The 25,220-nt window shown below is 47.8% G+C and overlaps 2 protein-coding genes across 5 annotated transcripts in view; one reads left to right on the top strand and one right to left on the bottom strand.

The window, feature by feature from the left end:
* Positions 1-25,093, top strand: part of kat6b (K(lysine) acetyltransferase 6B) — a 32,886-nt gene extending 7,793 nt beyond the window's left edge. For 3 of the 4 annotated variants that reach the window (XM_080789983.1, XM_080789982.1, XM_080789984.1), the window contains exons 3-17: positions 5,142-5,250; positions 6,356-6,471; positions 6,749-6,830; positions 7,782-7,911; positions 8,118-9,076; positions 11,090-11,214; positions 12,186-12,301; positions 12,443-12,584; positions 12,723-12,884; positions 13,213-13,306; positions 15,208-15,442; positions 17,542-17,701; positions 19,075-19,380; positions 20,663-20,948; positions 21,043-25,093. In XM_080789983.1, the coding sequence (XP_080646109.1) occupies positions 5,142-5,250; positions 6,356-6,471; positions 6,749-6,830; positions 7,782-7,911; positions 8,118-9,076; positions 11,090-11,214; positions 12,186-12,301; positions 12,443-12,584; positions 12,723-12,884; positions 13,213-13,306; positions 15,208-15,442; positions 17,542-17,701; positions 19,075-19,380; positions 20,663-20,948; positions 21,043-24,134 (6,114 nt within the window). In that variant the 3' untranslated portion in view covers positions 24,135-25,093. The remainder of the gene's footprint in view (positions 1-5,141; positions 5,251-6,355; positions 6,472-6,748; positions 6,831-7,781; positions 7,912-8,117; positions 9,077-11,089; positions 11,215-12,185; positions 12,302-12,442; positions 12,585-12,722; positions 12,885-13,212; positions 13,307-15,207; positions 15,443-17,541; positions 17,702-19,074; positions 19,381-20,662; positions 20,949-21,042) is intronic. The other variant, XM_080789985.1, reaches the window with a different exon arrangement.
* LOC308332578 (dual specificity phosphatase 29-like) overlaps positions 1-25,220 on the bottom strand; it is a 245,821-nt gene that overhangs the window by 206,090 nt on the left and 14,511 nt on the right. The window lies entirely within an intron of this gene.

Raw genomic sequence — 25,220 nt, 5'->3', positions numbered from 1 at the left:
TACCAGTGGGACATGTCTTCACGCGTACCAGTGGGACATGCCTTCACGCGTACCAGTGTTTGGGAACCTCTGGTCGATGAGAGTGCAGCCTCATTGAGGGGGCAGAAAACGGCGCTCAAGTGCAGGTCATGCAGTGCTGGAGAGTGACATGGTGGAGTTTTAAACACGTTGTTTTCAATGAGAGCCGAGCAGATATCAGTCATTTTAGGCATGTGCAACATGACAACTGTTTAAAGTATTGTACAGTGACAACTAAAGTCTCTGTAATATTTATGTTTCTAAAAAAATCACACCCGTGTGAGTGTTGCAACTTCTCTCTCTCTCTCTCTCTCTCTCTCTCTGTTTCTGGCACAAAAGCGCAATTTTTGCCCCTACTGGTACTCATAGTCACATACATAGTCACATAGAGTGGACTATGTGGTTGCACCACTCAAAATGATCTAAAATAAAGGGATTTATGATCATTACTTTTTCGTGCCGGCATGTTTTCAGGCACCTCAGTAGACCTTTTCCAGGCAAAAACTACAAAATGACGTCGGTCGTTGACCGGCCATTTTAAATCCGGAAGTAAGAGCACAATGTAGCTACATCGGGGGATCGACTAGCATAACTGATCCCAACATGCTAACCGGAGCTTTGCGGCAGCCTTTTAGTGGCATCCTACTTTTTCTCATGTCACCAAATCTGAGGCTCAATTCCGAGATAAACCCCGCTAAAGATCGTGGCCAGTATGGGATTCTATGGAGCACGGATTTTCAATGTTTTCATTACTTTTGGTTCTCGACCGTTCCAACATGGTGGCCGGTCCCCTTGTTGCCAGGGCCCGTATACGGGAGGCGTTAGACACAGTATGACTGTTAAACATTAAAACGCGTGGATGTCATAAGAGTGGAGTTTTATTAACTGTTTTTGGACGTTTATGGCTCGAAGTGTGTTAAAGCTGGGCTGTTGCCTGAGTCCAGTGCATTCTGTCCAGGACTTTTCTAACTATTCTGCTCCCCATGGCCACCCTGATAGACGCACGGAGCCGCCATTGGACTGGCCCCATGAAGTGAACGGAGATTCTCGTAACTCTCCTTCAAAGGATCTGGTAGCCATCATGACGTCACGAGTGGGGCACTAGACCCTCATATGCCCAACTTTGTGTGTGTGTGTGTGTGTGTGTGTGTGTGTGTGTGTGTACCACGGAATGTGATGATTTGATTGGCTGAGCACGGAATGTGATGTATGATGATAAGAGAGCCCCTCACTTCACACAAGTGTGATTTGTTTTTATTTGAGGGCCGCATGAATAAGACAAACATTAAAAGTCCTGTCTGAAAGCCAGATGTTGAAGGGGCTCCTCAAAAATCACACTTGTGTGAAGTGAGAGACTCCTTGTTAGGATTTTTGAGGGACGCAGCTAGCCCCTCCTATGCCCAGCTGAAGTAAACACAAACATTGGCTTGTGATTGGCTGATCACCCCATAGCAATGACTTGATTGGCTGAGCAAAGTACAAGATAAAAGTGAGGACGCAAATTGTGATTGGCCAGAATGAGATGATTTATGAATGATAAGAGCGCCCCTCACTTCACACGGGTGTGATTTTTATGATTGATACAGATTCCGGTTCTGCTTATCGATTCCGGTTCCCTATTTTGGTTCCAAAATGGTATAAAATAACTGAGGTCAAATGTTTAAGCCTTAGTTAAATTAAGACAGTAATGAATAGAATAACATCATCTCCTTTTTTCAACAGTTAAGCCATTAGTGTATAATGCAGTGCGCTGCATGTTTTCTTTTTTAAATATGTATTCTGTGTTTACCTGTAGGCCTATACGTTTTCTAGTATCAAACATTTTATTTATTTACGGTATTCACTCTTGCACGCACATACACAGTGCGCGCGAGAAACGGACACCGTGTGGACAGGACTTTCCTAGTAGACAGACAGACAGTAAGGTGAGGTGCTAATGTTGCTACTAGTAGCACTTGCTGCTGGGGTTGACTGGCGAGTTCCAGTGTGTCTATGGTGACCACCCAGTCACGCAATTAGAACCTATGTCCTGCATGACTGTCCCGCACAATATCCCGGAAATCAAGTCAGAATCAGAAACGCTGTTTTTTTTGCGGAGCCCTTGTGGCGGGGCTGAGTGTATTTGTATGGGTACCTGTTAGTCACCATGTTGTTATCGGTTCCTACTTGGAACTGAGTTCACGGAGGGGGCACGCACAATTCGCCATAGTACTACTCCGGAACTACTCTGCCGGGACTGGGAGGTACGTTCCTGGTGCGTGGAAGGTGGTTTTACTCCTGTCCGGGCCCCTCCTACGTCTCACCAGGTCCAATTCCTGATCTCACCAGGTCCAGGACCTCATCTGTGCGTTGCACCAGAGTCCCAGCACCAGACGCTTTCATTCAGGAGTGGTGGATTCTTAGCTGCAATGGTTCCGCAGGCTCCACCTGAGCAATGGTGGTGCTGAAGGCTCCGCTTGCGGCTTGAATGGCCCTCCTAAAGGCCTCAGTGCCTCACCGAGGGTTTGTTGGGTTTCCTCCTCACGGCGGACACAGGCTGGGGCGCCAACCCATACTGCTCACCCGGGTGCCGTCTACATTCCGGCTGGTCACCAGACTATTCCTGGTTGTCACGTAGTCTATTCCTATGAGTCACTATAATTAGAATAACTAGAACAAAAAAAACATCGCGTGGATGCACCTGGGACGTATCCTCAGTGATGTATCCCAAATAAATGACATCGGAATGGCATATTACTGATATACCGAAGCCAGCGTTTTAGGTAGTATCGGCAGCTTTTCCGATACTTCTATTGGTTATCGGAATGACTCCACTGCAATATCTTAACCATAACAGTGAGGGGCCCTGTATATATTCTGCTGCCTCAGTGCAGCATTATTGGAAATATTTGAATTAATCTCAATTTGGTCTTTCATGTCAAATTTGCAATTGGATTTGGAATATAGCGGCAATTAAATCAAATGGTGTGCAATCAAGAGCAAAAAAAACCCAGATTTGCTTATGCACTCACAGCAAGATCAGCAGGGGGAGAGAGAGAGAGGGTGCCAGACTTTGATTCAGGTATACAGCCCTGGAAAACACATTTGTACTCTTTCAGAGTGAAATTAAAACGTTTGAGAACCACTGGTATAATAACTGTATAGCAGACGTCCACATACCAAATTCGGTTCTATAAATGGTTCCAAAGGCGATGGAATCCAGTAGTAAGCAGGGATTTCATAGTTGAAAATCATATCAACATCTTTTGAGATGCACATGTGTTGAATCCAACAGGTCCCAACTCCCATCACAGCAGCACTTAGGCAATGTTTTTTTATGTCTGACGGTATACCTATTCATGGCTGCAAGAGCAGTAATCACACAGTAAAATCCATTCCTGAGGGTTCGTTTTTAACTCTGTGTCCGTTCAAAATGGACCTGAAAGGGTCCATTTGTACACACCGTTTAGCTCCCGGGTTAAACGAACACTCTGCATTTCACAGCGCAGCTCCTAATGCTTCTACCCACTCTCAAATATTGACCTAGCAGGTTGGAAAATAGAGTAATCATTGATGTGGCAGTAAACTGCATTCGTTCTCTCACCGTATCAATCAATTGATACAACCGCCGGGAACAGTGACCAAATTCCCGCTGTATGTTTTGTACAAGGGTGGGGGGGTTATTTGGACCAGGGGCTTTTTAGCCCAGGACCCAAACTAGTGAAAATAGCAGATCTACTGTACAAGCTCGCAACATGTTGTGAGCTTGTAGATCGGCTATTTTCACTACTTCTTTTCTTCTAATTTATGGAATTTCTTAGATTTTTCTTCATGAAGTTACAGAATTTTGGTTTATTTCATGAAAAGTTTAGCTTTTTTTTTGGGAATGTTTTTTGAAAAGGTTTCGAATTAATCATAACTAAAACCCAAGTGTAGGAAACCAAAAATTTGGGGACCCATAACGATGTGTCCGCGACCCACAGATGGGTCCCGAACCCAGTGTTGGGAACCAGGGATTTGGGACGGCATGACAGGTTGAAACGTTGCCCCCCTTGTTGTCACGTTCCAGCTTGACGGAGTAAAAACAAAGGACCTCTCTGATTGCATCTCGCGGGTCAGGGGTCGGTCAGGGCCAGTGGAGAGATTCAGAGGTCAAACATTTGTTTGCGGTGAGTCAGGATGTTGATCTGCCTCGTAGAAACCGGAGACTAATTATGTGGGCTTTCCCCAGAGTGCCCCCCCCCCCCCCCAGTCAATTGATGAGGCCTCTGTGCATAAACCGATGATGATGAGGTGGGTTTATTTATGGTCACATTCCCAATCGCTGTCGATGTTTGTTTCCCGTTAAGAACCTCCTGGCGTTATTGGAGGAGGAGGAGGTGGTTCTGCTTGATGCTCCTCAAGAGGCCTCTTATTAGGTTTAGAGGTGCTTCATATGAAAGCCATTTGCTTAAGACGAAACGCTGTCTCACGGTGATTCCAGTCGGAGATTGCCTGGGATTTGATGGGCTAGTATATTGGTGTATATTACCCAGTGCACATTCCTGCCTCTCTTGGTTCCTAGTGATCAATGGGGAAAATCCTATTTAAACCCTGAGCTTATATTTTGACTACTTCTGAACTTAACTCTTAAACCTTTTAAACGGATGCTGGTTTTGAGATACGAAGCGGATGATCTACTATGGGTGAATCCGTGCATTGACAACGAGAACATGTTTTCTTATGGAGGTAATTTGATTACGTGCTGGTTAATCCTTCCAAACTGCAGTCTGAGCTTTAAGAATTGGATTAAGTCCTTAAAGTATGATTACTAAGATCACTTCCCCATTCAGATGTAATGGATAGAAGGAGGATCTGCTACGCACTACGGACGAGGCATGTTTAACTATTCATCTGTAATCTGTGTGAGAACTCGAGTCAAACCGTCTTGTCATTGACTGGGCTTATGTTCCGAGGGCTGTCTGTCTCCTGCTTCAGTATCTCAACCACCAACATGCCTGCAGTGATCTCCGGTCCAAACCACAGTTCACTGACAGCCGCAGTGGCCTAAAACAGACATGCTCGTAGCAGTACGAGAACCAGACCAGGATTCTGTCGACAGTTTTCTAAAATGTTTTCCCCTCTTGTTTGTGTTCCCGCCTCAGTTACGAGTCGACCCCATCCCGATATGCAGTTTCTGTCTGGGAACGAAAGAGTCAAACCGGGACAAGCGTCCGGAGGAGCTGCTGTCCTGTGCAGACTGTGGGAGCAGTGGTAAGTTTGCCTGGAGTATGGCTGCACCAGATACAATGACAGGGAAGTCCTCCTGAGCCCAGCCCTCTACATAACAATGTACTCCAGCCCAAACAAGGTTGGGAATATGTTTGCGAGGCTCAGGAAAGGAGGTCTTAAACCGCCCCGGTACAAGGTCAAACTGGAATGTGTGAATGTACGGTTTAAACATAGTGTGGCACTGCACCGAGGGGACAGAAGTAGCAACTCTCCGTGGTGCTGGGCCAGATGCCATATCCTTGATGCATATTATTTTGTGCTTGGGTGTAAAGTTCTCTCCTTGTGGGAATTATGGAAAGGACATTGTTGAAATTGAGTAGTGGAGGGGGCCCCCCAAATTGCTCACAATCTACGATTGTCTAAAGAAAGGCAGATGCTACCTAAGTGGCTATTAGAATGTTAAAATCCCCCACGTCAATTTCATCCAATTGGTCTTATGGATCCTACCACCCAGAGTGGATCAAAGATCAACCATTTGCAGCCACATATTTGTGGCATTTCTCTCTCTGTTCCTTTTGTTCCAGACAGAATTGCTAAACCCCCGTAAAATTACCTCTCCTATGGAGTCATTTGTGTTGTGAACAATTATTTTTAAATGCCGTAAGGAATTGTTCTCCCGGTGACATTTTTATAGCTCAAATTTGACTAAGTAGCGGTGAGGTGGTTTTCATTAACCGCTCGTAGTGTACACAAATTGTGCTCTCACTGTAAAACAGCTGTTTTACAACCATGAGAGGGAGCCGGGTGAGGGAGAAGGCGAGCTTTTACATGACTTTCATGGATCGGCTTCCATTAGACTGAGTGCCGCTACTGTTTCTGCCTCATTAAGATCAAATTATCTGTAATTAGCCGCTCAGATGTTTGATCATACTGTTTTTAGCCACAGCTTGTGGAACCCCCAAAAAAAGAGTGTGTGTCCCGGACACACAGGCTTACTGTTGTTGATGATGCAATATGTTAATATTTAACCTTCATGTGCGAACGTAACGGGAAGGCCGTCTGTCTCTGCTCTCTCTGTGACTGTAGCACTCTTTAAGAGATGCTATGAACGTGTATCGCTAATGTGCCTTTTTAATTACTCCTGAAGGGCATCCGTCATGTCTGAAGTTCTCCCCTGAGCTAACCTCAAATGTGAAGAGATTACGATGGCAGTGTATTGAATGCAAAACCTGCAGCTCCTGTCGAATACAGGGCAAAAATGCAGTAAGTATTGTATTGTTCTTTTTAAAAAGTTGTTTTATTTTATGTATTTTCTGCTGCCAACTGCTGTTGGCTTGAAGGCAGAGACCCCCACCCCCCGGTGTGAGTCCCGAAGGAGTTGTCGATTATTCCTCAGATTTGTAAAGGTTCTCTTGTGTACAATTGGGTGTTTTTTCTTTTCTTTTTCTTTTCCCTCTAAAGACATTCAATGAAACAGAGGGTGTTGTATGCATGTATGCATCAGGGATATTCCCAACACTCGCCTGCTCTTCCCTTTCAGGATGAGATGCTGTTCTGTGATTCGTGTGATCGGGGCTTTCACATGGAATGCTGTGACCCACCACTTTCAAGAATGCCAAAAGGTGAGGTGTTTACACTGTCTGACTCCGGAGAGTTCCCTCCCTCCTGTCAATTCCAAGCCCTTTTTTTCTCTTTATAGAAGGCCTTTTGGGGCTGTCACTCAGCACAATGAGGCAGCAATGGCTTATTAGGAGCTTTGCATGCATATCAAATTATTCCTAGTATCCCTAGGGAGGTTTGCTATCTCAGGATTACAGTACAGGCCCCACAGCTAGGCTTGTAATGATTGCACACAGAGTAGGACAGTGGTTTTCAACCTTTTTTGAGCTCTGGACCACCAGCATATTTTAGAACAATCCTCGCCTCCCAACAACATATATTTAGCATATATAACGTTCTTTCTACCTTATTGAAATGACAATATTTCACATGATTTTAAAGCAGCAAAGTTGTGTGCCCGTGTCTCATACCAAACATTGCTGATGAAGTTCGCAGTGCAGTGAGTTCTGAACTTTCGGTGGCCCGTCATTATTTCATTTCAAGCTTATTTCCCACACTATGCCTATATTAGTTGAAAACATTTCTTAAATTTGATTGAGTAACCTAAAATGTTATTTAGACTTTTGATACATTTAACAAAGGTGAAATATAGATTTGTAAACATTTTAAATCATTTTCAAATTGATAAAATAATATCGCCAGCCCATGGACCACTAGTGGTCTGTGTACCCACTGGTTGAGAATCAGTGTAGTAACATTTGGCAGGCGATTCATACAAGTCACATAGCTTTGCTCGAAACAAGCTGACACGAAGTCTATTTCAGTGGACAGTGAATTGACCCAATGTTTTTCTTATGGATTTTCCTTTTGTGCTGAGTAATTGATTGTCATTGTGAGTGGGAGGTATTCTTGCCAGCCTGTGGTAGAGAAGGAAATGTCTCAAATGAATATATGTCCTCGGAATTGATGAACCCGCCTAACCGATGCTTCCTGTTAACTTGGACGCCCTCCAGGAATCTGGATCTGCCAAGTCTGCAGGCCGAAGGAGAACGGGAAGAAATTGCTGCACAAGAAGGCCGATGAAATCAAACGACGATATGCAAAGCCTCTTGGAAGGCCCAGGAATAAGCTCAAACAAAGAATGTAAGCTTGCCACCAATCAATAATGATGACTGCTTATGTATGATAATTAATTAATGTTTATTACGAACAACCTCCCAGTGTCGTGGCCAGCAGTTATGCCACTTTTTTAATTATTATTATTTATAAATTAAAAAAACCTATGTATTTGAATTCCCCGTTTCCTTCTCATGGGACGGAATTAATCGCGCGCCCCTTCTTCTCCGCAGGTGTGTAAGCGGCGATGGCGGCTCCATGCTATCACTTGGAGGAAGGGGGTCACCTGGTAGGGGTCAAAAGATTACCGTCTGTTCCACACCTTCATCTGGTCATGCTGCATCTGTGAAGGACGCCAGAGACACCACCACCACCTCCACCACCCCCACCTCCACTCCCCCCCTCACGCCCACCTCCTCCACCACCCCAGCTACACTCGCCGTTAACAAGAAAACCAAAGGGCTAATCGACGGGCTTTCCAAATTCTTTACCCCCTCCCCTGTCGGCCGTAGGTCGCGGGCCGTTTCCTTAGAGTCGCCCTCCTCCGGGCAGCCGTGCTCCGGGGACGACGATCTGCCGAAAGAGTCCGAGGGTCCGCCGCCGTCGGTCGCCTCCGCTATGGAAGCCGCTCAGGCGCTAGCCGCCGCCATCCCTGCCCCCCCCTGTGCACTTCCACCCCCTCCCACGTTGCCGGGACTTAGCCCCCCCTCGCAGGTGTCCAACGGCTCTACTTCTGCTAACTCCCCCCAGAGCTCTTCCAGCCAGTCTAGTGTTCCCTCCCTGAGTAGTCTCTGCAATAGCAACCAGCTAAAGGGACTCTTTGATGGACTCTCCCACATATTCACCACTCAGGGACAATCGCGGAAAAAGGGCCTGCCTTGCTACGCTCCGCCCAAGCGCGCGCACCGCAAGCAGGACTCGCCGTCCTGCGTGTCCAAAATGTGCCCCCAGCGCCTTGGAAGCAAAGATGTTAATAAAAATAGGTTACTGTCTCGCTCGACATCTCCCGGGCCGGGGCGACCCAGAGGACATCCCTTTAAGGTGGCCAGCCATTTCAAACGTAACCCCTTCCTTAGAAATCACAGGACGCTAGGCAGGCTGAGGTATAGAGTGAGCCCTCAGAAGGCAGCCCCCCCCTCGACAGGAAAGGGACTCTTGACAGACGGACGAATTAAGCCAGAGCACGACCATGGTAAGCACGGCTCCGAGCTCCAAGCAAAACCTGCGTCTCCACAGTTGTAATCTTTTTTTTTTTTTCTTTTTTAATTTTTAACCCAAGGCTTGCCGATCGCAATTTTTTTTGTGTTCTTACTCCCAGATTCGAGCTAATGTTTTCTTTTGAGAGAAGCTCATGTTGGCACCCTCAGCATTTTAACAGTTCTTCTTACTAATCTTATGCCACCTCCTTTTTAATTCATTTATAGCTTCCTTAACAACGATATTTCGTTGACGTCTTCTTTTTTTTTTGTTTTTGACTTGGCTGCGGAATCCACGTGGCTTCCATCCTCCTGCCCGTCGGCTTTTGTCATAGTGCATGGCCCACTAACACCCCTCCCACCCCCCTCATGCTGCTCCTTGCTCTGTCCTTGACCCGCTGCAGTTCTACGCCCATTGTGATCCCCGCCTAGTAGTGACCGTAGTCACATCAGCACTCTTCCACCCATTCCACCCCCCTCTCTCTCTCTCACAAGCAGCATCACCACTCGGCATCACCTCCATGGTCATTAGGACACACGCAGCCCAGTGACTCACCCACCAGGGTTGACTCGGAGATGACGCCATGATTATAGCCACACGAAACCCAATAATAACCCTTTCATTTGGCTGACTTCACAGGGTACACTACTCACACAGTCTGTCGAAATCAAAAAATGTTATTCATGTTTAAAAGCGATTTCTGTCTGAGCAACACTGTGCATTAGGTACCACTAACGATATAGGTCAAAGTGGCACATTTCCATAAATATTTTAATCACTTATACATGTAATGGCTTTGTTTATTTCCTCCGTTTGTTCTTTATTTATTTGGGTGTCGATGCATTTCATGAAACAACTGCTTGCCTTCCAAACATCGGCTGCTTCTCATCGTCTACACCAGCTTTTTCCCCTTTCAGCACACCTTGTTTCTAATTTATGGGAAACTGTCTTGGTGGATGACTAAGCACATGGAAGCCGTTATGCAATTAGAGTGATTTAGTTTCACTTCATTGCATTAGGGATTCTCACATAAACATGCAAAGATGATACATTATGAGATTCCTCCGAGACGCGGCCTCAAACCGACTCGGCAGCAACAATACTCGCCGCCTATGTACTGTACGTACGGTACGCACGCGCCACATTAGCATAGAATTAATTTAACCCGCTAAAACCGGGAAAGCATCCTGATCATTGTTTTATACTTTGGTTATATATATAAAAAAAATAATAGCAGATATACAAGCTCATAGCGTGCAACTTTGTGCATCGCTATGAGCTTGTAGATCTGATATTTTTGAAAAACCATGAAAATTTGAATATATGGTAAACATTTTTTACTCAAATCTTTGCTACTAACACATTTTGAGATGGGTGTCGGCGGCCAAACACATAATAGCCTAATTTTGTCAGTCCTTTACATGAAAAAGTTTGAGAAACACTGATATAGCGGATATACACTTTTCAGAAAACTGTTAGGATATAGAAGACTTTTTGCCTCAGGTCTTAATGGGTTAAACGGGGTTCCTTCAGCTAGAGTGAGCTCAAACAGAATGCTGTTGATGCTACTGTGTCTGCTTTACTGTTTTTATTTTATTTTAATTTCTTGCTTTATTTTGATGTTTTGTCAAATACAAGACACGATACAACAAATCAAATGACAGAAAAGTAAGCTTAACACTACTTACAAAAAGAAAAAGTAAGGTGACACATGGTTGGGATGGATGACCATCAGAATATAAAGCAGGCATAGTTATGGGTCCAACAGTGAAAGATGCATGGTTGCACCATAGCAGCCACATAAAATACAGAACTATATAATACTCAACTAATACTGTCAAGCACTGCCAGGAATGGCATCCATATTTTTTTTGGGGGGGGGGGGGGGGGAACTTAGCTTGTGTATTCTGTCCGTCATGACGGATTTGTTCCAGTTTGGTGTTAGTGTTGTTTTGACGTCGATGTTTGTTTGTGTGTGTGTGTGTGTGTGTGTGTGTGTGTGTCGCAGGCTGTGGTGGAGAGCTGCACTGTGTGAAGCAGGAGGCCCAGTCTGGCTTCGTGGCCATGTCCAGGGAGCACGTCATGGACGAAGACGTCAAGACGTTCACGCGTGTCCAGTTGCTTTCTGCACAGGTGAGAGAGAAGCTCCACCTAGTGGGGGGACGGGACGGGACGTGAAGACGTTTGATTGATTGCTTCTATTGGCAGAAATGTAAACCGTACAGTCAAACACTTGGTCCAAAAGAATATCACAGAAAAAAAAAGTCCTTGCGGTCTTGTTTCCATTCAGGTCCTGGGTATTCAATTCATAATCATGACATGGAAAAATAACCAAAAAAATCTAATCGTCAAAAGTAATAATAAGATTATGTACAGGTTGGGGCAAAAAAAGAAGGGTGTTATAATAAAGAGGTGGGGGGTAGTCACTTGACTAAGGGAGGAGCTTTTCCTCTACCTTTGGCCTGCTGAAAGCCAAAAAAACCTGAATGTAATTTCCTATGCTGCTGGTTATTGTATTGTATTGTCCTTCTTGTTTGTGTATCTATGGTTGTCTGGAGTCTATGGAGTATGAACCAAGACAAATTCCTATCAACTTGTTGACATGGCAAATAAATTATTTAATCTTGAATCTGAAAGGTGGATTCTCAGGCCTGTTTTAAAGGATGCCAGTGATTTGCATTTTTTGAGGGAGGAGGTACCAGATCGTTCTCGTTTCCTCTATTATTGTGGCTGTGGGTGACGCTCGCTTTTTTTAGGTAGTTATAGTCCGGTATGCTGTTTTCTACACGGAGCCAACCTAGACTATCAAAAGAAAATGGGTTGCAAAAAGATGGGTCATGGTTCCGGGAAGTAGTTGAATTTAGTTTGTTTTGGGTGGTTTGTGGAGTAAAAAGTACAATATTTGCCTCTGAGGTGTAGTGGAGTAGAAGTAAAAGTATTACATTGGAAATACTGAATAGAGTGAAAACACCTAAGTTTGACTTGCAGTACTTAAATGTACTTTGTTACTTTGTACCACTGCTCATCACTGGCACTGAACACCATCTGGTGCTCTGATGAGGAGGCCGGCCTGGATGTTGATCCTTTTGCTTTGGTCCAATCAGAGAACAGGATCTCTGATGAACAACGGTGACTCGACGCGATACCCTTCAGTCATCGAGTTTGGAAAATACGAGATTCAGACGTGGTACTCTTCCCCTTACCCACCCGAATATTCAAGGTAAAGAGTTACAAGTTAAAGGCCGCTTATAAAAAATATACTATGTCTCTTGTTTTGTATAGTGTGTTTTTTGGGGGGGAACTTTTTATACGGTGTTGAGGTGGGGAGAATCTCACAAATGTCTGTCTCGTCTCTTGTCAGATTGCAAAAGCTTTATCTGTGCGAGTTCTGTCTGAAGTACATGAGGAGCAAGAACATCCTCCTGAGACACACCAAGAAGTGCGGCTGGTTCCACCCGCCGGCCAACGAGATCTACCGAAAGGATGACCTCTCGGTGTTTGAGGTCAGCCGCCCTTCACGGCAATAAAGCAATAACTGTCCGCCGCATGAGAGGCCACTGAATTGGTACCGGGAGGCGGTAGAAAATACAACAGTTATTTTTTAACGATGTCGTCTTTGCGCTTTCTCATCCCGCGTTTAGGTTGATGGAAATGTCAGCAAGCTCTTCTGCCAAAACCTCTGCCTGTTAGCCAAGCTTTTCCTGGATCACAAGACCTTGTATTATGATGTGGAGCCTTTCCTCTTCTACATACTTACAAAGAATGATGAGAAGGGCTGTCATCTTGTGGGTTACTTCTCCAAGGTAAGAATGGAATTATAGAGCGATTTATATGGGGAAATGTCGAAAATGCCCGCTGATAGTGATACAGAGAAGCCTTTTGCCTTTTTCTCCCAATTATATTTTGTATTTGTTTTTTGGGAATCCTGATTTGAATGCTTTCACAATGGTGTGTGTGTGTGTGTGCTCACTTGTACTTATATGTGTGTGTGTGTGTGTGTGTGTGTGTGTGTGTGTGTGTGTGTGTGTGTGTGTGTGTGTGTGTGCTTTAGACAAGGACAATGGCAGGTGCAATAAATTGCCAGCTTCAGCAGAGCTCTGACATACTTGATCTGTTTCTCCATTCCCTCAGGAGAAGCTTTGCCAGCAGAAGTACAATGTCTCGTGCATAATGATCATGCCTCAGTACCAACGGCAGGGATTTGGACGGTTCCTTATTGATTTCAGTAAGTTCCTTAATGTTCTTTTAACCCATGTTGACCTGCGACCAGATTCTAAAAATGTCTTCTACATCCTGACAGTTTTCTGAAAAAGCTATGTTTGTCGTTCTAAAATAGCAGACCTACAAGCTCGTAGCGCGCCACTTGGTGGCTCGCTATGAGCTTGTAGATCTGCTATTTTTCAATAGCTAAAGCATAACATGATGCTAACACCAAAAGGGGTTCCCGCCCAAAATGGGTTAATGCATTTAAAGAACACCCAAAACTGATTTCTTTTCTCTCCACTTGATCTTTTCACTGTTGCGAAGGAATTCCAGATTAAGGGGGTGAATTTATGCTTCGTGGCAAGGTGCTTTTATGCGGTTAGGGCTTTGAAATGGCTAAATCAAGAGCGTTTATGTACAACGCTTAAGCAATCAAGTATGATTAAGAATGAGGACGCATTAGGCTCTTTATGCATACATTAGTGTTTGATGGCCATAAGTATTGGCCTCGGCGCAGCCTCGAGGGGTCTCTTATTGAAAAGACCCCTCCCCTCTGCATCCCGATGAGGCTTTGAGGTTGGTTCTGGTTTCTGTGTTTTAGTCGTGCAAAATGCAACCCATGTAATATTTAAGACCTTGTGGTCACTTATGAAAACAAGCGCTGCCTTGAGTGGGTTTCTGTGTTTAGGCAGTGGATTTGACCAGTTTTGTTATCATAGCACTTTGTATTAGTTCAAGGGTTTTTCTCTTTGCCAAGGCTGTGTGAGAGAGAGAGAGAGAGAGAGAGATACAAAGAAAAGAGCGAGGGGAGGGCGAGCTGTAATGGAGCATTTGATTTCCTGTTCACTTTGGGAGCCATTGAGACGGAGATGCGCGAGGATCTGCGATATTGAGAGTGTGCTGATAACAAAGACAAGGGATTAAGGGAGATTGAACACAGCTGAGTTCTGAGCTCTTCGACAGGCTTTATTGGAAAATGTAGCTCTGGAGCTGGAAGTTGTTTAGATTAAGATTTTCTGTTCTATTGGATTGCATTAGAGGAACACTTTTTGTCTCAGGTAGCCACAACAGCAGAGCATTAGCTGTTGGCATTGTTGGAGTGGCGTTTCCTCCTTTTCCAATTGTAATTCACAGTGCGAGTGCGGCTCTTATGGCGTTGTTTGCTAGGTAGTCGTAATACGTGCGTGAAACGGCACGTAATGAAATACATACTTATTTTGTGACTAAAACATTTGAATATTTTATCGCGCTAGTGTTATGTTATTATTGGCTCCTCTCCGCAGCTTTTGGTAATGAATATTGTCATGATTACTGAAATATTACGCATTCAGTGTTTGGTGATTAGATTTGCTTGTTTGGTTTCTCTGCAGCGGGTGCACATTAAAATGCATTAATTAATTTCATGCTGCTCATAATGGATGACCCTTGACAGGACCGCTATAAAACTAATTACACAGATACCTTTTTACTATTAGTTTCTCTTCTACACCCCCCGCCTCCCCTTCATTATCTCTCCTAAGTACTGCCTCTTGTGAACAGTGACATCCAGCTGCTACTCACCATCATTTTGTTCTATAGCTTTGTTTCCTAACCCCCCCCCCCCCCCCCCCCCTTACACACACACACACACACTCACACACACTCACTCAACCTCTTTTGTTGCCCTTGCCAGCGTATATCTTAGCATCTGACAGAGGTTGAAGGACAGGGAAGTGATTGCCTCACCTCCCTTTTTATACAATTTGAAGGTGAAAATGGAGCAAAGCTCCCAGTCTTCCTTCCATGTCACCTCTTTATATGAATATGTAATTCATAACGGAATGAGGGAAATCACACTCTCAACTAACGCAGCAGCCTTGGGGCTTGACTGAAGCGTTTTGTTTTGTTTTTTGAAATACGTTTTTATTTATCTATCTGTTTTAGGTTACCTCCTCACCAGACATGAAGGACAAGCGGGCTCCCCGGAGAAGCCGCTGTCAGATCTGGGTCGCTTATCCTACCTGGCGTATTGGAAAAGTGTCATGGTGGAGTACCTTCATAAGCACGATGCAGATAAACACATCAGCGTGAAAGGAATAAGCAGAGCCACTGGGATGTGTCCGCACGACATCGCCGCTACCCTCCAACAGCTCGGCATGATTGACAGACAGGATGGCAGGTCAGTCTTGTTCTGAAAGCGCTGTCGTCGTCGTCCCCCTCCCCACCGCCACCAGCCCTGCGCTGGGCTGGGCTCCCTCCACTCCACTCCACGTGCCGTCTGACTTATCCAGGCCAGCGGGTATTTTTAACAGCATATCCATTAATGCCGCTGAATATTGACAGAAGTAAGTCAGGTTAAGCACCCCAAGGACATGGAGCCACCTGCTCTCTCCCAAAGAGAGTTTTTCTTGACGGTCGAATTTAACCGAGTACCACCCACCCTCGTGTGTGTGTGTGTGTGTGTGTGTGTGTGCACTGACTGGCTCATGGAGGCAGGTTTGTGACTGTGTATTACACAACGGGTCGTTTCGAGGAAGCAATCAGATTGAGTTGAAACAGCCATCTAGACGTGTCCCAAACGAGCATGATGGAATGCCTAATCAAAACATAAAAGAGTGTCGCTGCTCTCCCAGAGAGGGTTGCTAGGCTAGTGATTTTTTTTAGGGAAACTTTCCGCCGTAGTGGCTACATCTGTCATATGTCATGTTTTTTTTGGCGGATATCTTAGTTAAAAATGAAATTGAGTTGACGACGTGTAACTGTTGTATAATGGCAATATTACACTTGAGGGTCGTGATTTACCTTCATTAATGGCAGTTCTGCGCTGCCTACGGAAGTCTCCTATGGACTCGTTCCTCCTGTTGCATAGGACAGGGGCCTACCTCCTGTTGCATAGGACAGGAGCCTATCTCCTGTTGCATAGGACAGGAGCCTACCTCCTGTTGCATAGGACAGGAGCCTATCTCCTGTTGCATAGGACAGGAGCTTACCTCCTGTTGCATAGGACAGGGGCCTACCTCCTGTTGCATAGGACAGGAGCCTACCTCCTGTTGCATAGGACAGGAGCCTATCTCCTGTTGCATAGGGCAGGGGCCTACCTCCTGTTGCATAGGACAGGAGCCTACCTCCTGTTGCATAGGACAGGAGCCTATCTCCTGTTGCATAGGGCAGGAGCCTACCTCCTGTTGCATAGGACAGGAGCCTATCTCCTGTTGCATAGGACAGGAGCCTACCTCCTGTTGCATAGGACAGGAGCCTATCTCCTGTTGCATAGGACAGGAGCCTATCTCCTGTTGCATAGGACAGGAGCCTACCTCCTGTTGCATAGGACAGGAGCCTATCTCCTGTTGCATAGGGCAGGAGCCTACCTCCTGTTGCATAGGACAGGGGCCTACCTCCTGTTGCATAGGACAGGAGCCTATCTCCTGTTGCATAGGACAGGAGCTTACCTCCTGTTGCATAGGACAGGAGCCTACCTCCTGTTGCATAGGACAGGAGCCTACCTCCTGTTGCATAGGGCAGGAGCCTACCTCCTGTTGCATAGGACAGGAGCTTACCTCCTGTTGCATAGGACAGGAGCCTACCTCCTGTTGCATAGGACAGGAGCCTACCTCCTGTTGCATAGGACAGGAGCCTACCTCCTGTTGCATAGGACAGGAGCCTACCTCCTGTTGCATAGGACAGGAGCCTACCTCCTGTTGCATAGGACAGGAGCCTACCTCCTGTTGCATAGGACAGGAGCCTACCTCCTGTTGCATAGGACAGGAGCCTACCTCCTGTTGCATAGGACAGGAGCCTACCTCCTGTTGCATAGGACAGGAGCCTACCTCCTGTTGCATAGGACAGGAGCCTACCTCCTGTTGCATAGGACAGGAGCTTACCTCCTGTTGCATAGGACAGGAGCCTACCTCCTGTTGCATAGGACAGGAGCCTACCTCCTGTTGCATAGGACAGGAGCTTACCTCCTGTTGCATAGGACAGGAGCCTACCTCCTGTTGCATAGGACAGGAGCTTACCTCCTGTTGCATAGGACAGGAGCCTACCTCCTGTTGCATAGGACAGGAGCCTACCTCCTGTTGCATAGGACAGGAGCCTACCTCCTGTTGCATAGGACAGCAGCCCATCTCCTGTTTCTGTAGCGCGAGGCCGCTTGATGTCCGAGTAACGCCCCCTGGACATGATGCTAGTATGTCGCAGATGACGGTAAAGCACACCCTCCCTCTCGTGTAATATTGCGTAATTGACCTCTTCCTCCTCCTCCTCCTCCGTCTCCTCCAGGGTGGTGGTGATCCGACGGGACCGGTTGATCCAGAGGCACATGGAGAAGCTGAGGTCCAGGCCGCGTGCCAACGAGGTGGTCCCAGACTCCCTCCGCTGGAGCCCCGCTCCTGCTCTCAACTCTTCCCTGTCCGAAGAGGAGAGGGAGGCGGAGATGGATGTATGTACACACACCCCCTCAACAACCCCCTGTAATCAGTAGCTGCTACTGCCTGTCGATAACCACTTAAATAATCCCTGTACTTGATGTTGACCCCATAGAACCTATAAAAAGTTGTCCGTATTCCCATGGGACCTCTCCAAAGTTGGCTATATTCCCATGGGACCTCTCCAAAGTTGGCTATATTCCCATGGGACCTCTACAAAGATTACCGTATCCCAATGGGACCTCTCCAAAGTTGGCTATATTCCCATGGGACCTCTACAAAGATTACCGTATCCCAATGGGACCTCTCCAAAGTTGGCTGTATTCCCATGGGACCTCTACAAAATTGGCTGTATTCCCATGGGACCTCTACGAAGTTGTCCGTATCCCCATGCGACCTCTACAAAATTGGCTGTATTCCCATCGGCTATAATTTATATTTTAGCCAAAAATAGCTGATCTACAAGCTCACAACGTGACGCGTTGTGAACTTGTAGTTCCATCTATGGTTCGAAGTGTTTATGTCAAGGCACGGTATGATGAGCCAGTGATGTTGCTATTATAAATATTATGCGATTGTTTTGATTGGGCCAGCCGGGGAGCTCCAATAGAGGCTGTTCATAATGGGCACAGCGTTCCCACCGTCAGTAGGCATTTAATGTTGTGCAAAATTGCCCTAAATCAGTTTCACTGCATAATTGATGGCACTAAATATTCCATGAAATGCAATCGTACCACGGTTGCTTAACGGGGGGGAAGTGTTTTTCCTCCTTGGCGGCCCGGTGATTGCCCAATCAAGAGCGTGTTCTTATTATCAGGAGAGAGAGACCTGTGGCGATCCATTTGTCATGATGTTAATTCCAATCTCTTGTTTTCCCAATAGCCCATTAAGACCTGGAATAACGCGTCATTGTCACTTTAGCTTTTAACCACTTTAAGCATTGTGTTATACTTTAGCTGTTGAAAAATCGCAGATCTACAAGCCCATAGCGCAGCATTAAGTGCAGCGATATGAGCTTGTGGATCTGCTATTTATTTTTTGTCGTGAAAACGTGTGCAAATCTTTCAATATATATATATTCTTTCACAGCAAACGTTTTAACTCATATCTGTACTTCTGGGAGGTCCCTGGAACAACATATTTTCAGATGGGGGTCGGCGGGCGGCCGAATACATTTTGGGGTCCTTGACATGAACTGGCTTGAGAACCACTGATATAGAAACGTAGGGTTTTTCCCAGAAAGAAGACATTTGTGGAATCCAGTCTTCCGGTTTCAATGGGTTAGCCTTGTTGCCGTCGCCGCAGCTCGGAAGGATGCCGGGCTGGCGGCGCGGCGTGCGTCTCTCCCAGAGATAACATCAAGGCGTCCTGTCTGTTTATTCTCCAGGCGGAGCGGCTGAAGGAGCAGGCCAGTTGTTGGGAGAAGGAGGAGGAGGAGGAGCGTGGGGAGGCCTACGTGATGACGAGTCATCACGGCGGCAGACGACATCCACCCACCAAGGTCCACCGCAAAGCCCCGTACAGGACCTACGAGCGCCGCGCCGCCACCACCACGCCCTCCTGGGACGACAGGGGCCGTCCGGCGGTCTCCGACGACGGGAGCGAGGACGATGACGAGGATAACGACGACTCCTCTGACGGCTCGCCACCCATTCTGACGAAAGCCCACGCCATGCTGGCGGCCAAGCGAAAGGTGAGCGCTTAATGAATCGCACGCACACCTGGCGAGTGCCCGCCGCCACCAATTCACCCTTTGTCAAGTCCCGTCCGTGGTTGTGCCCCTCTTCGCACCCATTGGTTGCCGTTTCGTGGTTGGACAAAAATCCTTTCTCTCCACCCACTACTATTGAAATGAGGTGTTTTTCAGTTGCTTCGTATTGATATTCTGTGCATTCAATTTTAAACTTTGTGTCAGTAAAAAGGAACACCACAGGTGCAGCATGGTGATTGGGCATATCATGTTTGTTTTTAGTTTTTTCCAAAAATGATGTTTTAGCAAATTCAATGTAAACAAGGCAGAAAGAGCCTGCTTGTTAGTCAGTCGGGGACCAATCAGAAGTTGAATTGGATTAGGTAATCGACTTGTCAGAGATTTAATAGGAAGAAAACCGGAATTGCATCTGCATTATTAGATATTTTGCCAACATTAGCCAACAAACATGTTGTGTACTTGGCGAGATTGAAGGATTCAATACATATTCATGAATTCCCCCACCCCTCTTTGCGTGTCATTTGGAGGCTCCCTGTGGGCCTGCAGCTGTAGAGAATAGATTGTGTTTTCACTGCTGGTGTCGTGGAGGCTGTGCAGGGCAGGCTAAACCTTGTAGCGTTGTCAATGGTCATGGTTAATTTACTGCCCTCCACTGTGCTGCTGCTCTCATTCTCAGCCGTTCTGTCTATATGGCACTGCCCCCTTGTGCTGGAGATAATATTGCACGTTATCGTTTTTTTTTTGTTAGTTTTTTTTTTTTACAATATGTCACCAGTGATGGTATGGAATCCAGTGGGATGGGATGCCAACAGTTGTTGCACTTTATTTAAGCCATTAGTGTCGGTATTGGTTTTGAGCTTTTTCTGTGAAGTACTCGTCGGTGAGGCGATGAGATGAATATCCGTAATAGGCAGTCAGTCGGTCGGTCGGGAAACGAATGTAGAATGTTGGGACTGTGGTTTTAGTTTACTCTCCATGTCTCATTTGTGGTTTTCTAAACCAGGCTTCACTCGTCTGTGGGAATGCAGCGCTCTAACATTTGCACTCAAATGTTCTTTTTATTTTTTTTAAACCATTCTACATCTAGCTAAAAAAAAAAATCTTGAATGGATTCCCTGTGTTCTCACAGAGCACATTGACCTCGTTCCCACTCATCATTTTTTATAAAAGTAAATTGATTTTGATGGAGGTTTTTCGCTCTACAGCCATTGTTTGTTCTCTCATGCCTGTTTTCTTTTTGTCCATTTAAAAATATATATTTCAGAGAACCATTGTGCTGAAGAAGAGAGGGCGTAAGAGGAAAAGGATAAACAGCAGCGTGACGACGGAGACCATCTCTGAGACCACGGAGGTTCTGAACGAGCCCTTCGACAACTCCGAAGACGAGCGACCGATGCCCCTCCTGGAGCGCACCTGCAGAGGGGGCGAGGTGGGCGAGGACGAAGACGAGGAAGAAGTCAAGACGCCGATTATGCCGCTGAAGCGGCGGAGAGGCCGCCCGAGGCTGGAGAAGAACATCCAGAAAGACAATCTGGACCGCTGGAATGCGGGTACGTGTGCCACTCTCATATTGTTCTAGAAATGTATTGAAATGGTTCCAAATGTTCAGAGCTAAGCGTCACCTTTTTTATGTTCCCACTGTAGGAATGGACATGCTGTCCAAGAGGCCCGGCAGACCGCGACCCATGAAACGGAAGAAGGGCTGGCCCAAGGGAGTGAAACGGGGACCGCCCAAATGGAGGCTAAAGAACGAGCGCAAAATGGGCTTCAAGCTCAACCTGTACACTCCCCCCGAAACGCCCATGGAGGCTGAGCAGCACCACATCCAGACCGAGGAGGCCAAGGAGGAGCCGGAGCTGGACGACGATGTCATCGCCGAGGAGGAAGCCAAACTCAGCTGCGAGCCGGCGGCGGCGCCCAGTCCATACGTGGAGGCGGAGGAGAGGCTCCCCTCCGAGCCCCCGAGTCCCGCCGACAACGCCTCGGACAAGATGAGCTCCCCCGAGGAGGAATCCCCTGCCGCGTCCCCTGTGTTTTCACCTGCGTGCTCCCCTCCCGCCGCATCCCCTGTCTTTTCGCCCGCGTGCTCCCCTGCCGCCGCCGCCGTGTCCCCGACCCGAGAGGAGGAGGAGGAGGAGGAGGACGACGACGATGACGAACGTGGGTCCCCGGAGGCGCCCGAAGAAGAGCCGCCAGAGGACGAGCCGCCAGAGAGCGAGCTGGAACGGGACTTCCCCACCGAAGAAGTGGAGTGCAGTGCGGAGAGTACTGCGTTGCGTGGAAACGTGGAAGAGGAGGAGGAGGAGGAGTATGAGGACGAAGACTCCGCTACACACGTAGAGGACCAGGACGCCGACGACGAGGACGAGAGTCTCCTCGTGGCGCCGGCGGAACCGACGGAGGCACAGCCGATTGAGGCGGACGTGGAGCCAGCTCCCACGGAACTGCCCCAATGCACCCCGCCTTTTTTAGACCCAAAGGCAGACAACGACTCTGAGCTGAGTCAGCAGGTTTCTACCGCGCTCCACAGTGAAGAGCTATCGGACACCACGGCAGAGAGAGTCCACGACACCGTGACGGAAATACCAGTAGCAGAAACATCGGCAGTAGCAGTTGCATCATTAGCAGCCATAGACTCTGACCATCCTGTGGATTCTGAGTCGGAGGAGGAAGAGGAGGAGGAGGAGGAGGAGGAGAGCTCCCCGAGTCCTGTTACTGATCAGCTGCCCGCCCAGCCATTGGAGAGGCCGCCACTTAGCCCTGTGCTGAGAGAGGACCTGCCCGTCGCACCCGAGGTCGACTCCGAAACGGCGCAGGCTGTTCAGTCACTCACTCAGGAGACTGAGCGCGAGAGCGTGTTCCAAGACTGTGTCGAGACCCAGGAGGCGTGCAGGAACCTCCAGACCTACACCCACATGGCCCCGAGCCCCCAACTCACCTCCCTGGACGACTGTCCCCAGTCGGACCACAGCAGCCCACTCTCCTCCGCCCACTCCCACCCCAGCCAGTCGGTGCGCTCTGTCAACAGCCCGGCCGTCTCCATCATGGACAGCGGCTACACCCAGATCAGCCCCGACCACCACGGCGCCATCTCTGTGGCCTCGCTGCACAACATGGAGACCAGCCCCATGATGGACGTGCCGTCGGTGTCGGACCACTCGCAGCAGGTGGTGGACAGCGGCTTCAGCGACCTGGGCAGCATCGAGAGCACCACGGAGAACTACGAGAACCCCAGCAGCTACGACTCCACGCTGGGCGGCAGCATATGCGGCGCGGGCGCCTCCCAGAACAGCTGCTCCTACGGCAGCATGGCGCCCAGCGGCCTGGCCCAGAGCAGCTGCGCCGTGAGCCAGCAAATGGGCACCGGCGGCGGCAACCCGGGCGGCTGCGGCCTCATCCAGCCCAACAGCCTGAGCTCGCCACAGCACTGCAACAACGTCAAGTCGCCGCAGGGCTGCGTGGTGGTGGTGGAGCGGCCGCCCAGCGGCAACGGCCAACACAGCCAGCAGCAGCGCGGCCAACACAACCCGCACGGCAGGCACGGCCCACACAATCACAGCCAACACAATCAGCACGGTCCGCACAATCAGCTCGGCCCGCCGCACGCTCAACACAATCCCCACAGTCAGCATAACATCAGCCATGTCAGCCACCACCACAATCACCACCTCCAGCACAATCAGCTCAGCCAGCACAATCAGCACGCGCAGCACAGCCACCACAATCAACACGCTCAACAACAACAACAACAACAGCAGCAGCAGCAGCACGCCCAGCAGCAGCAGCAGCAGCAGAGCCTGGCACAGTGCGGCATGGCCACCAACTTCGCCACCCCCATGCAGCTGGCCGACATCCCCGAGTCGGGCAACCACAACCTGGCCCTCTACGAGAGGATGAACCACCAGGGGGAGCACTACGGCGGCGGGCACTACCCGCAGCCCTCGGCCACCTTCAGCCTGGCCAAGCTGCAGCAGCTCACCAACACGCTCATGGAGCACCCTCACTCGCTGCCTTTCAACCACGCCGCCTCGCACTCCATCACGTCGTCGTATGCAAACAGCCCCGCCGCGCTGTCGTCGCAGCACCACTCGGGCCTGGTGTCCCTGTCCCAGTCGGCCCACTCCCGCGGCGTCCCCCCCAACCCCCAGGTGCAGGCCACCATGACCCCTCCCCCGCCCAGCCTCGGCTCGCCTCCCCCCTCCATGATGCTGCAGCGCAACATGGGAGGCATCCCGCCGCCCTCGCAGCGCGGCCTCCAGACTCAGATGCCGTCGTCCAAGAGCCACTCCATCGCCATGCGGGGGTCCAAGGCGGCCCCGCTGTCCCACCACCAGCAGCAGATGTACGTGACCCCGCGCCCGCCGCCCATGCAGGCGCCCTCCCGGACGCTGGCGGCCATGCCGCGGGGCATGAACATGGGCGTGAACATCATGCCGGCGCCCGCCTACAACCACGTCAACTCCATGAACATGTCCTCGCTCAACGCCATGAACGGCTACGGCATGAGCCAGTCCATGATGAACAGCGGCTACCATGGCAACCACGCTGCCTACATGAACCAGTCGCCCCAGTACCCTATGCAGATGGGCATGATGGGAACGCAGCCATACCCCCAGCAGCCCATGCAGGCGCCGCCGCCACATGGCAACATGGTGTACACTCCAGCTGGTCACCATGGCTACATGAACACGGGCATGTCCAAGCAGACCCTCAAAGGGTCTTTTATCAGACGATAGCTCTCTGTTGCACCGGGGGCTGCTTTTGACTTTGTGGGGTTTTTTATGCGCAGATTTGGCCTTTCGTTTAATTTCTTTTTATTTGTGCTGACGTCTTTTTTTTGTTTGTTTTTTGTTATTACTTAAAAACCAGCAGCACTTGGCAAGAATGCAAAAAGTTTCATCAACGAGTAAAACTTTGAAGCTTATGTGTAAGTATTTTTTTTTGTTCCTTCAGATGGGAAGCCTTACATCGTTAAGATGAAAATCTATTTAATTAGTGTTAGTCTCTCTGATGTCTCTTTAGAGCAGGTGGGGTTCGGAGCGCGGATGTAGAGAGATCTCTCATAAGTGGTATTGCAGTTGTGTAGCAGCCTCAAATGAAGCCATTTAATGTGCCTGCTACAAGTGGAGTCGGTGGCTATTTGAACCTGTTCAGTGTATCTGTCTAACAGTGCTGACAATTAGTTTGTACTATACTCATGCCTTTGTATATTTAAATTATTGTACTTATTTTGTAAAGTGACACCTAGCATGCTTCAGTCTCTGTTAGTGACAGTGCATTGAGTAGTACTGTACAAGTGTTGTGCTTAATAGCAAGCCATTTGAAAGATATCTGGCCTTTATTAGGTTTCCCTTAAACTGGGAGAAAGATGAAACTATATTTTGTTAATTCTAATAATGTAAAAAAAACTGTAAACTTAGTTCTGTTTTCCTGTTCTGTTTGAGAGGTTTTATTGCTATGTATGTATAATTCTGAAGTCTTTTGTAACAGATCTCGAGGCAGCTTTCTGTTTTATAAAAGCAGACTGATTTCTGTCAAATACAAAAAAACAAACAAACAAAAAAGCATATCTCAGTGTTTGTACCCTGACAAATCTAAAACATTTCAAAATGTCTGGAAGTGTGGCGGAGTTTAAAAATGACTAAATGATTATAACGACGAATAACAATAAAGAAATATAAAGTTTTAGTCCAAAGTTGATATTTTACATAATGCCTTTAAAAGTTACATTTTCATTCCATCTGTAGATTTGTTTTCTATCTTTATAAAATGTTGGATTTATATTTTACCGAAGTGTAGAAGAGTAGAGCCTGTGAATAGAC

Source organism: Protomyctophum bolini (assembly GCF_963924005.1).
Source record: "Protomyctophum bolini genome assembly, chromosome: 18".
NCBI classification, from domain to species: Eukaryota; Metazoa; Chordata; class Actinopteri; order Myctophiformes; family Myctophidae; genus Protomyctophum; species Protomyctophum bolini.
The sequence above is the reverse complement of the archived record's forward strand: the minus strand, read 5'-3'. Positions and strand labels throughout refer to the sequence as shown.